The 14,146-nt window shown below is 41.2% G+C and overlaps 1 protein-coding gene across 1 annotated transcript in view; it reads left to right on the forward strand.

The window, feature by feature from the left end:
- The window catches only part of Hps3 (HPS3 biogenesis of lysosomal organelles complex 2 subunit 1), an 80,483-nt gene that overhangs the window by 9,288 nt on the left and 57,049 nt on the right, over window positions 1-14,146 (forward strand). The window contains exon 5 of the mRNA XM_057756811.1: window positions 12,632-12,821. Within this exon, the coding sequence (XP_057612794.1) occupies window positions 12,632-12,821 (190 nt within the window). The remainder of the gene's footprint in view (window positions 1-12,631; window positions 12,822-14,146) is intronic.

Below are 14,146 nucleotides of genomic sequence, written 5' to 3' on the forward strand. Positions count from 1 at the left end.
AGGTCAGGCTTTTGGATAAGGGTCTCCACTTCCTCTGGGCCTTGAGGAATGTTCCTACTTGGTTAAAGCAGTCATTCTCCTTATCTCTGGGTGGATGACTTTGTTGCCCTTCCTTGATGAGGGTTCCTGGTAGAGTTACTGAACCTTGAAAAATAATAGACCATTTAGATACTAGCTTTTGTCCCAGGAAAAATGCTCTAAAGAAGTTATTGGTGGCTTTCTGTCCCTGAATCATTGAGTCTCCTTTTAATCTTTCCCATGGCTAAACTATTAGGTACAAAAGGTATTCTTTTTTCAATAAACACTGCTGGCAGCCATCCCAATTTACGCTCAGATCGTGTCTCCCTCCTCTGCCAATTCCATTCGGCCTTCTTGGACCTGAGCCCTCCCATCCCCAAGCAGGTCTCTGGTAAAATTAGACACTAAAATTGTTAGACACTGTGGGAAGGGAACCTGGTAGCCAAAGCCTGTAGTAAAAGACCCTGACTTTCTCTGGTGTCTAAGAAAGTGCTTCCTGAGTCTTGGTTCAGCAAAGGGAGGAGAAGAGAATATTTTAAGTAGAGGAAGCCCCAAAGCTTGGCAGAGAATCTATTTGAGGAACTGAAAGAGCCAAGAACAGAGCAGAGCAAAGGAAAAGGGGATGTGATACATGGCTGGAGATCAGACAGGACCAGTAGCCAGGCAGAGGGTCAACTCTTTCATTTAGTCAACTTCCCATAACAGTTGGAACAAAAAGTCCAATTATTCCATGGCCAGTGTTACCTACCTCTGGATTCATTTTGTCTCAGCCTGACCTGCTTACTGTTCTCCATCAACAGTAGCCTTTCTGCCTTCATCAGATATGCCAAACATCCTTTTCTGTAATATCTATTATTTCTTCTACCTAGATCTAGAATATGCTTTATTCTGATCCCATATGAGTGATGTATTTTCATCATTTATTGCACAGCTCAAATGTCACCTTATCACAGAGGATTTCCCTGGTTTTCTCAGTTTGAGTTACTGTTATTTTTAATTTTGTGTGTGTGTGTGTGTCTGAATGTGGGTTTGTGCATGTGAGTGTAGTACTGGCAGAGGCCAATGAAGATGTCACAGGTGGTTATGAGCCACCCAACTTTGTTGCTTGGAGCTGAACTCAGGCCATGTGTAAGAGCATCAAGAGCTCTTAACTGCTGAGCTATCATCACTCAGACCCTTGGCTCTCTCCATTCAAAAATCTCTCTTCACATTAGTTTACTTGTTTGTTCTCTGTTATAATGATTTTAGGCTCATGAGACTGTTAGTTCTGGGTTCTAGAGGTCATGTAGGTGCAGACAAGCCTTCTGACAGAAGTGCCTAATGGCCCCTGGGGATGTTAAAGGGCCCCACGTGACCCACGTGCTGTGGATTGCATCATCCACTTATGATTTAGCTGAGCCCTTGTGCGCATGCACAGTTACATCATCCATGTATAACTCAGGCCCTTGCACTCTTGCGTGAACCCTATCATCTGCGTATGTTTCTTTGAACCAGAGGAATTGACCATTGAGCTCCTGGAAATCTTCTGGTGTTCCTAAAAATGGGGGGACAGCCCCCAACCATCTGGATTGCATCCCTTAGCTAAAATCATGTTTGGACGATTCAGGGTCAGTCCTCCTGCCACTGGGGACCCAGGGTCCCTAGATTCTTCTTTTTCTTTTTTTCTTTTTCTTATCCCCCCCCCCCCCACACACACATACCATGAAATGCCGCTAAGTGCAGCCTCTGGCCTCTCTGGCTTCTGAGTCGCCCTGACCAGATCCAATCAGGCTGTAGCACCTCACCTGTAGGCACAGGATGCTCTCCTACAGGACCTGTGGTTTTTGCCACCGATTTACACCCCGCCTATAGGGGGAGACATCCCATTATAAGCCTTGTGGTGTCGCTGTTTTATGGGTTTTTGTGGTTTCAGCTATGGGTAGCAAGCCATCTAAGTCCATCAATCCAGCCTCCCCCCCATGCCTTTTAGAGGCCTTTAAGCCTCAGGCCTTAATACCCTACTGACAGACACCCACCCTTGTCCATCTTTTTTTCTTAAAAAATGGCCTTGTTACAATTTAGATAACAATCTAAATTGGCCGCCTAATGGCATCTTTGATCTCAATATTTTACGGGGACTTTCTAACTATTGTCAGTGCACAGGCAAATGGAAGGAGTCTTTCTTTCCAAGCCTTTTACTGTCTAAGCTCTAAGCCTAAGCCCTCTGTCCTTGCAAGTTCTTTGCCTGCTCACATGTTCCTGGCTATGCTGTCTGCATTGGAAGAAGCTTCCACTTCTGCTCTGGACCCAGCTAACAAACTCCTGTCTTTTTGACCTCAGAGGGCAGCTACTCCCGTTCCTTCAGCTCCTATCCCCCCATTCCTTCAGCTCCTACCCCGTTCCTTCAGCTACTGCTCTGGACCCCCTAAGGAATCCACACCTTCCCCACCTCAACAGATACTTCCTTGGCACCTCCCTTCACTCGCTCTCCCCCCCCCCAATAACTACATCAGCCCCACTGGATCATTCTTCCTCTTGGTGCCTGGCTGCAGCAGCCGCCCAGCTCTGGCATCCACCTTTACCCGTCCTCTCACATGCTCGCGTGCTGCTATGGAACCCAGCCCTGACCAAGCCAAGCTGGCTGCAGTTCTTCCGTTGTGAGAGGTGGCCAGCATAGATGGATTGATTAGGGTACACGTTCCTGTCTCCCTCTCAGAACTCTCCCATATATAACAAAAACTATGGTCCTATACATCTAATTCTACCACTTTCATAAAGCAATTCCAATATATTACCCAGTCTTATAATCTCACCTTTCATGATAACTATATGATCCTATCTAATAACCTACTTCCTGAAGAGCACAGGCAAGTTTGGGAGCAGGCCAGACTACATGCAGAGGAGATTCACCAAACACATGTAACACTCCCTCCGGGGACAGAGGTAGTCCCTGAGCAGGAACCTTAGGAATTTTAGCTAGGGACCAGTTTTTGACTTGCCTCCTGACAGGTCTCTGCAAGGCTGCCCTCAAATCAGTAAACTATAATAAGCTCTCAGAGGTCATAAAAGATATGAAGGAAAATTCTTCTGCATTTTTAGAACACCTCACTAAAGCTCTGTTACAATACAACTTAGATCCAGAAAGCACTGAAGGGAGACAGTTACTCATGACTCATTTTTTTTTTCCCTCAGTGCTACCCTGACATTAAGGCTAAACTTAGACTTTTGGAGAAAGGCCCCTTGACCCTGCAGGCATAAATCTTAGAGTTGGCTTTTAAGGTGTACCTTGTGAGCAATCACTGTCACATGCTAGCCATGGTCCTCCCACCAGCTGAGGTGGCAGATTGCCTAATTGATGCTGTCTGTGATGCTCCCTTGCCCTCTTGTGGCGGCGTGAATGAATGTAGACAGATTATATAGATATATACAGCTTTAATAAGGAAATAGACTTACAGGACCACAGGTTCCCGCGGCAGAGCAAAAGAAAAAGGGCTGCTGGGATCACGCCCGGCAGATTTATCTGTAAACATTAGCCCGAGGCGAACACGCCCCCAATGGGTGGGGCTATATCCCTACATCTCCCCCTTTTGTCTAAATAAGATAGAACTAAACCAAATACAACTATATACAATAATAAAAAATAATAAATATAACAAACAATATTGAGAACAAAACTTTTGCTAAACATTCTATCTCAAGGAGTCTAAATAACATAGAGAGTAACTACAATTATATAATCTTCAACTCTGTCAAAGATCTGAGAAGGGAATAAATATTACTTAACAATCGAGAGATATCCAAAATGTGTAACAATTGACAGAGACAACTGACTATCTGGGCAATCACCCAAAGTCTCGTTTGCAATGTTGAGTCAACCAACTTTGGCTAAGGCCTAACATAACTGGCATACCATTATTAAAGGCAAGGAACTTTCTTAGGACTATCCTACCCTGTCCTGGCAAGATAAGACAATCCTGTTTTATCCATTTAGGGATATTTTGTATCTTTGTCAGAAGTTGAGGTATGGGCTTTTCTTAACCCAAAGGCCAGTTCTGTCAAGAAGACAAGCTCCCAGTGGAGTGTCTTTGGTGCTCAATGTTCTCTCGGGAGTAGAGTGGTGTTGCCAGGAGTAATTGTGTCTCTTTGGCACAGAGATTTTAGGTTAGATTAAAGGCCATTTTTTACAGCTCTTCGAAGAGGCTGAAGATCATACTATCTATACTAAATATAATCTCTATGTAACTAAAAGACCTGATTAACTTAAAAATAAATATGACAAACATATAATTTTCAATACCTATCTAACTTTGAAGACTAAAAGAATAAACAACTGTGCAATATATGAAGACAATGATCTTTAACTGTAAACAATGTCATAGTATCAGAGGTAGAAATGTACAATGTAATATGGTAGATGTATTAATACAATATAGACAAAGTTATAAGCATACTCATACAAAAATAGAGGTAGGAACACTCACATTCAATATTCAAAATATCAATATATAAGAAACAGTACCAGTACAATTTTTTATAAACAGTAATTCACAAATACCAATCATCCCAAAAAACCAGTTACCCCCTCGAAGGTTGAGAATTATTATAAGTAGGCATTGTGAAGGCAAATTTTTTTTTATCTTTTTTTTGTAAAGGTATAGTGAAAAAACAATTTTTTAAATCAATAACTATGAGAGGCCATCCTTTTGGCAATAAAGAGGGCAAAGGAATTTTAGATTGTAGAGGGCCCATAGGTTGAATAACCTTGTTGATAGCCCTGAGATCTGTCATCATTTTTTATTTACCTGATTTTTTTTAAACCATAAATACAGGAGAATTTTAAGGGCTGGTAGAGTTTTTTATATGTCCAGTATCTAATTGTTTTTGTACCAACTGTTTTAAAGCCTGTAACTTTTTTTTAGCTAAAGGCCATTGTTTTGTCCATATTGGTTTTTTAGTCAACCATTTTAAAGGCAAGGCTGTTGGTATCTCTGAAGGGACATCAATTGTTTGTTTTTGTACAGCCCAAATGGCCGTTTTTTTTTGTTTGTAATATCTTTTAATATTATCCCCAGAAATATAGGTTCTAGAAGTAGCAGGAATGTTAATTTGGGTATTTTATTGTTGTAATAGGTCATGACCCCATAAATTTACTGTAATATTGGCTACATATGGCCTTAATTTTTTTATTTGTCCCTCTGGTTTTATATATTTAACCCATCTCGTGCTTTGTCTTATTTGAGATAGGGTTTTAATTTTTAGGAGTTGAACATTTACATTTTGAAGAGGCCAATATGGATGTCAAGATTTTGGGGTAATGATATTTACATCCGCACCTGTGTCCAGCAGGCCAGTAATAAAAATGCCATTTACATACACTCTCAGCTTTGGTCTTTGGATATTTATAGAAGTTTGTCAAAACATATGGAACTCATTTTTTTTATCATTATTGTTTGTAACAGTAGGCATGGGGCTTTTTAATTGTCCTGACGAGTCACGTTTTCTGTAGTAACTGGAAATGACTGAACCATGTTTGTCATGGGGGCCTGTGAGGCCCCCCCCTCATGTTTTCCGTCTGTATCAGGTTGTCTTGTCTATCTCTTGTAGACCTGTATTCATTTGTTTAGTGTTTGTCCTTTTTACATCTTTTACATAAACCTGAAGGTTGAGTCCTCCTATTTTTGTTATTTTTAGAAGATGTATTATTATTTTTGAAAATCCGTTGTCTACAATTTTTTTTATATGACCCATTTTGTCATAATTAAAATATTTGGTATTTTGATGTCTCTTTTTACCATTGGAAATTGGTTTTTTTACCCATGTTTTAGTGTCATAGTCAAATGTATCAACATCTAGTTTGTATGTAAGACCCATTTTTTTAATGGCGCTGATCTGAGCTTTAAAGGTCCCAAAATCCTTTTGTATTTTACATTTGTATTTTTATAAGCCAAAGTTTTGATCATTATATGTTTTGTTTTTGGGTCAGATATCCCTATTTGTACAGTTTTAGTTATTTTTTGTAAAAAGTCAGTAAAGAGTTCTTTCTGACCCTGTTTAACTCTGACAAATGATTTTATCCTCTGTCCTGGGTCTTGTACCCTGTCCCAAGCCCTTAAGGCTGCTGTAGTACACACGGAGAGTGTGTTTTTATCCAAATTAGCTTGTTTCTGAGGGTCAGAAAATAGCCCCTCTCCCAAAATTTGATCTATGGAAATCTCAATTTCCTTTGCTCTTTTTTGTTGTTTTAAAAGTCTAGCCTCTTGTCTGAATAAGCATTTTTATTTTAATTGTGTTTTATTCTCAAGGACAGCAGAGCTCAGTTGAAACCAGTCCGAGGGCGTGACCTTATTTGTTGTGGCCCAAGATCTTAGTATCTCTTTAACAAAAGAGGTATTCATTCCAAAAGTCATTACAGCCTGTTTAATTTTTTTGAGATCATTTATACGGACAGGTTCCCATGTATCTTTTTTGATGACCCTAGGGTTTCTGGAACCAACTACTTTTTCTGTTGTTACAATTGGAAAGGCAGGTAGAACTGTAGGTAGAGCTTTGTGGGAATTGTCCCGGAGGGATTTACCCACAGATTTAGTTAAAATTTGCCTTTCTACCTCTTTCTCTTTTTTCTCAGAATTTAGAAAATTTTCAATCTTTTTAATTCTATTTACCATTGTCTTCTTTAATGTCTGAATCTCCTGTCCAGAATTATGTTTTAAAGCCTTTATTGAGGATTCTAAAGTATGAAGTTTGTCCATTAGAGATAACATCTTATCTTTGGACATAATTTTTATAGCATATACCGTGCCTTTTTGTATAGACAATCTTTTCGCGAATTTGTCATAAGCTTTAGAGAAAATCTGATTGTCACATTTAGCAGTTTTGATTTTCTCAGTTAATGTTTCAGTTCCTACTGAAAGGGACTGAAACTTACGATCCAAATCAGCTGTTTTTTTTCCATAGTAATAAATTTCTCCTTAACATCAGCCTGTACCTTTTCTAAATTTTGTTTAGTTTGTCGGGTTGTGTTAAACAAAGATCTGTTCTCTGCCTGGATAACTTTAAACTGATTTTTGAGAAGGTTATTGTCATTCTCAATTGTTTTTAAGCGTTTAACCTTGTCTCGTAAAGACTTTATCATATTTCTATTATCAAACTATACAGTACCAAGGAAAACTACGAATCCCAGAAAGATTCATATCTGTGGGCTGACAGACACTTCTTGTAAAATCTCCCACATGGTACAACTGAAAAGGCTGTTAAAGTCTTGAATGGTAATGTTTTCAGACATTTTTCTTATTTATAAAAGAAAATTATGTACCTGTAATGAAGTTTTCCTTCCAGTGGTGGCTAAAGAAATGCACCTGAGTCCACGTGGTCTAAGCCAGAGCTGGTCTGAAACAATTAACTCAAAACAAAAATTATTGTACTGCCTGTTAAGGGAAGGGGTTGGCGGCTTTTGCTTCAAAACCGCAGGTGCTTCCCTTAAATCAGGCAGTGAGGGTTTGGAAGAAGCAGGGAGCTGTTAACTGCTCTGTGGGGGTTGCTGCTCTGCGACTGTAGTGGCCTGGAGTGGGGGAAGGGAAAGCGAGCAGGGAGCACGCTGTAAATCGCACTTCCCGAGCTCTGGTAACTAGCTGGGAAAGATGGAGCTTACGCTCCCCCTGTGCCGGGTCGGGGGCAAAATAGCCCCACGTTGGGTGCCAAAATATGGCGGTGTGCATGAATGTAGACAGATTATATAGATATATACAGCTTTAATAAGGAAATAGACTTACAGGACCACAGGTTCCCGCGGCGGAGCATAAGAAAAAGGGGCTGCTGGGATCACGCCCGGCAGATTTATCTGTAAACATTAGCCCGAGGCGAACACGCCCCCAATGGGTGGGGCTATATCCCTACACCCTCTGGGACTCAAGAACTGCCAGGCCCATTTTTCAAATGTGGTAGTGTCACGGCCCCCTCGTCCAACAAGGAAGACACACAACACACCGGAGCTCTTCTTGCTAAGAAGTTTATTTCAGGACTTTATTCACAGCAATCTTTTCCCTTCTCTTTCTCTCCCTCTCTCCCCAGGAAAACCTCTCCCAGCCCTTAAGTAGGCATGGGCCGCCAACCCCGGATTGTCAGGTGGGCACTGCCCGTAGGTCCACGCATACGCAAGCAGCTGACAATCATTGCGTGATAATAGCATAAGTCAGGCCTAGTTGATATTAGGAGTTGATTATCACAGAGAGCACTCGCTTTCGGGATCGCGGAGGGCGGGAGCCAGCACCATCAGGTGCGACTCCACACAGCTCTCTACATTGCCATCAGGTGTGGCTCCATGCAGCTCACTACATGGTAGAACTGGTTACTGGGCCTGAGCATGCCCTAACCCTCATCCTGGTCCCACGAGACCTTGTCCAAGATGCCATAGGGAAGGATATTGGGCAGTCAATTGGCCTCATGCACATAGTGGCATGGAGACAGCAAACCCAGAAAATTCACAAGTTGACCTTCTAAATCTGGCTATAGATGAGTGAGGCTGCCCAGGCTCCTTTGTCCCAATCACAACCGTCATCTGTAGCAGGGAGCCATGGGTATCAGGATGGTCAATTTTCTTTCTCTTAAACACCAGAGCTACATACTTGGTACTGAGGGAATTCTGGGGGCTTATCTCTCCTAGTTTCCCTATTGTTGGGTAGGGGGACAGCCTTATCTACCTCAGAAGACCCCATCACTTAACTGTGTTTTAAGGGGTATTTATCTCACTCATTCATTTTTATTCATGTCAACCTGCCCAGTACCTCTTATGGGAAGAGATCTTTTAGCAAAAGTAGGAGCATCCATTTCATTTGCTCTTTCTATTCACCTTACTTCAGACTTACCAGTAGCTCCCCTCTTCCTCCTTATTCCTTCCCAACCTCCCAGTCCCAATTTGTCTTTTCCTTTACCAGCCTCTCAGGTGAACCCCCAAGTCTGGGACACCCCAAACCCTTCTGTTGCTAAGCACCATTCCCCTATCATTATCCAATTACAAGATCCTAGTAAGTACATTATCCAAGCTCAGTTCCCTTCTCTCTCCAGAGCCTTAGGACACTTAGGGCCTAAGTGTACTTGGGTACAAAGATGGCAGCTCCTTTTTATGTGAAGGGACCCATAGAGCAGGCTATGCCATAGTGTCAGATACTGGGGTAGTGGAGGCACAGGCACTCCCTGCTCATACTACTAATCAGCAGGCTGAGTAAATAGCTTTTACCCATGACTTCCAGTTAGCAAAGGGACAATCTTTAAATGTTTACACAGACTTCAAATATGCCTTTCATATTCTCCTGTCCCACACAGCTATCTAGAAGGAGTGTGGGCTTCTTATGACAAAAAGAGGATCCATAACTAACTCAGGTTACACTAACTCAGGCCTCCCACCCCCCAAAGCTATAGGAATGATTCACTGTCGGTCTCATCAGACTGACAGTTCCATTATTTTCAAGAGAAATAATTGGGCTGACAAAGCAGCTAGAACAGCAGCATTCCAGAGCCCAAACTTATTTCAGTCACCTCAGGGGTTCATACAGTACAGCCCACATTCTCACAGACACCCCCTGACATCCAGCAAATTCTGACCTATCTACATCAGCTCTTTCATCCTAATAGCAAAGCTCTGCCTCATTTTGTCAAGGCTCACCTCCAACTCACCCTAAGGACTGTCAAAAGCCCAGGTGGTAAGAAACAATAACAAGTTTGGGGACATTCACAGTCCTTAAACTCACAAAACTCACAAAGCAGACTTTAACATAACAGGTTCATCACTAACTGCAGCAGTGTCTCCTGGATGTTCAGGTAATACCATGATGCTAAAGGAGAACAAGTGCTTTAAGATTTACTTCAGGTAAAACATTAAGGGGTCTAATAATTCCCCTTTCCAATAATTTCCCCCTTCTTTTCCTCCCCCCACCCTACCATCTTCCATTCCAACACTATATCATCATAATCATAAGCTTTTAATATGTCTAAAATTTATTTCTTTTCAAACACTTTTTTCATAAGCTCCAGGGAGCCAATTGGACCTATCTAAATATACCAGACTCGCCCAGAATAAGTATCATTTAATTCTTCCCTTATCATTCCTGGTCTCATGAACCCCTGAAAAATTTCTTTCTCCACTCCCCCAACCCTGTATCTTCCATCTTGGGACTCTCCTCCCTTAATCACCAGGATCTAAAATGTTTTCCAGACATAATGTTCTGCCTTTTCAGCATCTTGCGAGGTCCAAGCTGCCAGCCAGCCAGTTCTGCAGAGCCAGGAAAAACACAAAAGTAATCAGCTACCCCAAGACATGGTCAAGCATCTCAACTCCCCTATGCTCACAAAATCAGCAGGAAGCAGTCATAGGAGAAGACACCCCATTCCCACCCATTAAACTCCCCAAATTTTTATAATAAACAAAAAAGTGGAATATAATGATTTCAACCACATAATGCTGATACTTCCAGGTTCTAGAGGTCATGCAGGTGCAGACAAGCCCTCAGAAAGAAGTGCCTAATGGCTCCCAGAGGTGTTAGAGGTGTTAAAGGGCCCCACATGACCCACATGCTGTGGATTTCATAATCCATTTATGACACAGCTAAGCCCTTGTGTGCATGCATGGTTACATCATCCATGTATGACTCAGATAAGCCCTTGCACACATGCGTGAACCCTATCATCTGCGTATGGCATAGCCATGTCAACCCCCTGTGTGCTTGTGCTAGGCAGCTATTAAAAGCTGGATGTGCCATCTTGCACATTGATTTCCCCAGGCCTGTAACGCCTCTTCTAATAACCTAAGGGGGTTTATTGCATGCTCCATGTTTCTTTCTCACTTGTGCCAGGTAATTTCACCTGTCCCAACTCCTATCATTAGAATGTGAAGGCTCTGTGAAATAAGTTACCTTGTTTTGTGCATTGCCATCTTTGTAGAACCTTGAATGACAATACTGCAGCAGGCTCCTAGGGAATATTTATTGTATGGAAAAAGGAGTGTAGATGTGTGTTTATATTTGAACTGGGTCCCAAGTGAGTAGGTGTTTTAGAAGCTGAAGAATTGGGTAAGGTATTTTATAAGAGGAAGCAACATATATAATTGTAACATTGTCATGTATGTAGAAATTAGTTCTGTTCAACTAGAGCTCATATGCATACCAAAAAGAAGAAATGGAGATGACTTTGGGCTAGGTGTAGAAAGTGCAGAATTGGACTTTCAGTATCAATGGGTATCATAGAAGGAGGAAGAAGACTCTAGAAAAAAACTTTGATTATAAAAATATGAAACTTATTTTGATAGTGAGAAAATGGTACAATAAACCACTATATCCCAGTCTACAACTTACACGTGGCAATATCCCGATCCATTTTTGTTTATTTTGATGAGTATTTTAACATCTATACCTTTTCTCTATTAATATTTCTCTAAACAGGATCTGAGTATGTTTTATTTTAACAAATTCAAAATATTTCTTATGTAAAAGTTCTACAATGTCATCAGGTTTCTTTTCAGGTTACACATTTTCCTCATCTTCTAAAGATTTTTTTCCCTCTAGTTCATTTGTGTATGAACTACATAAACAGGTTAGATTTATACATCTTGATTGATTTCTGTGTCTTATATGGGATCAGCCTTCTCTTTCTATTTTTGTATTTCTGTAGCATGAAACTGGACATTTACTGAAAAGCTTTCTCTAATCTGAATTTTGCTGATTGGACTCTTCATAGTATCATTTATCTTCTTCCTGTTGTACCCACTTTCTTAAGTGAGTTAGTTATTAGGTCTTAATTCATGCTTTTCAGTACATTATTAGCTATATGTTGCCCTTAAGTATTTGAAATATAGCTAATAGAAACTGAGATATATTATAAATATAAAACACAGACTAGATTTTGAATGTTTAGTTCCAAAATACAAAACTTTTGTTTTTTGTTTATTGTTTGTTGAAATGGCAGTGTTTTAGATATGCTAAATTAATAGATAGTATTCCTGTTTCTTTTTACTTTTTGGAAATGCTAGAAAACTTTAAGTTACAAATGTCGAATAGTTGTGTTTTACTGACCATGCTGATGGAGATTTAGGTTTGATCAGGATGTTATTATTATTGTGCAAGTAGCTTTGCTGTCTCTTGAGAAGCCCTTGCTTTTGTAAATATTAACTGGATTCGTGAAGAAAAAAAGATAAATAATTATATTTTTACTTATTTTAAGGGGAAATTCACACCACAAGAATAGGAAGTCCAAGCTCTGCTGTGTCCTGCAGCAGTCACTCAGAGAGAGTGAGCACCTAGTCCATCCCAGATTTTATTCCTGGACTCCAGGTAGCCACGCCTAAATTAGGTTCCACTTCTTAGAGGTGATTGGTTAACAAAGCTTCCTCCATCATGTTTCCTGGTGGACACTACAGTATTAAAGCCATCAATGAATGTAACTTAGTTCACTTGTTGCAAAATGGTGTTTTCCTAATTACCTCCTCCTTTGTACATTTCTTACTGTCTACTTCCCCTTAGCACCTTGTAGTCTCTGATAGAGTCTAGTCTTATCAAAACTGTAGTTTGCATAGGAAAATCACAGTATTGATTCTCTCCTTTTATTTTCTGGCTTCATTGCATGTCTCTCTTGCATTTTTCCAATGCAGGTTTTCCTCCTGATGGAAAAGGTTTGTCTCAGGAAAAAGAGCTGCTGAGTCTCTTCTGTTTCTTCTCATTACCTCATGTGGGCTATCTATACATGGTTGTGAAATCTGTTGAGTTATTGTCAGTCTATTGGTATCCTGAGAAGTCTCAGCAAGCAGTTCTGACACCACAGTTTTTGCACGTCATAACAAGGTACGGCTCCATTGGTGCTTGTTAGTCTTTGACTCACTTGCTTTTCTCTAAGTTTTCAAACTGGTGCTAAACTCTTTCTTCCTTTCTTCCTTTCTTCCTTCCTTTCTTCCTTCCTTCCTTTCTTTCTTTCTTTCTTTTTTTCTTTCTTTCTTTCTTTATTTCTTTTTCTTCTTTTTGAGACAAGGTTTCTCTGTGTAAAGGCTCTGGCTATCCTGGAACTAGCTCTTGTATACCACACTGGCCTGGAACTCACAGAGTTCTGCCTGTCTCTATGTCCCTTGTGCTGGGATTAAAGGCATGCACCATGGCCACTCGGCAATAAAACTGATTTCTTAAACTGGAATTTGATGCCACTTAATTTTTATCTTCTTGGTAGTGTCAGTTTTTATATTTTGTTTCTTCTTTTTTTTTCCATTCAAAAATTTGAACTTCCTCCCCACCTCCCATTCCCCTCCTGCTCCCCCACTTACCCTCCGCCCTCCCCCTCCCTCCTTAAGAGAGTGCAGGGAATCCTGCCCTGTGGGAAGTCCAAGGCCCTCCCCCCTACATCCAGGCCTAGGAAACTGTGCAACCAAATAGACTAGGGTTCCAAAAAGCCAGTACATGCAGTAGAAAAAAGTCCCAGTGCCTTTATCAATGGTTTCTCAGTCAGCCCCCATTGTCAGCCACATTCAGAGAGTCTGGTTTGATCATATGCTCCTTCAGTCCCAATCCAGCTGGATTTGGTGAGCTCCCATTAGAACAGGCACACTGCCTCAGTGAGTGGACCAACACCTCGCCATCCTGTCTTCCTTGCTCATATTCTCCCTCCTTCTGCTCTTCAACTGGACCTTGGGAGCTCAGTCCAATGCTCTGATGAGGGTCTCTGTCTCTAACTCCATCCTTCGCCAGATGAAGATTCTATGGTGATATTCGAGATAATCATCAGTGTGATTGTGGGGCAAGGCCAGTTCAGACACCCTCTCCTCTGATGCCCAAGGACCTAGCTGGGGACATCCCCTTGGACTCCTGGGAACCCCTCTAGAGCCAAATCTCTTGCCAACCCTAAAATGGCTCCCTTAATGTAGATATCTTCTTCCCTGCTCCAATATCCACCCTTCCTCCATCTCCACCCTCCCACTCCCCCAAGCTCTCCCCAGTCTTTCCCTTCTCCCTTCTCTCTCCTCTCCCCCACTCCCACTCCCATGCTTCCAACTATTGCTGATGATCTTGTTTGCTTCCAATTTCCAGGAGGATCTATATATGTTTTTCTTTGGGTTCACCTTGTTATTTGGCTTCTCTAGGCTTGTAAACTATAGGCTTAATGTCCTTTGTTCATGGCTAGA

This window comes from Chionomys nivalis, chromosome 24 (assembly GCF_950005125.1).
Source record: "Chionomys nivalis chromosome 24, mChiNiv1.1, whole genome shotgun sequence".
NCBI classification, from domain to species: domain Eukaryota; kingdom Metazoa; phylum Chordata; class Mammalia; order Rodentia; family Cricetidae; genus Chionomys; species Chionomys nivalis.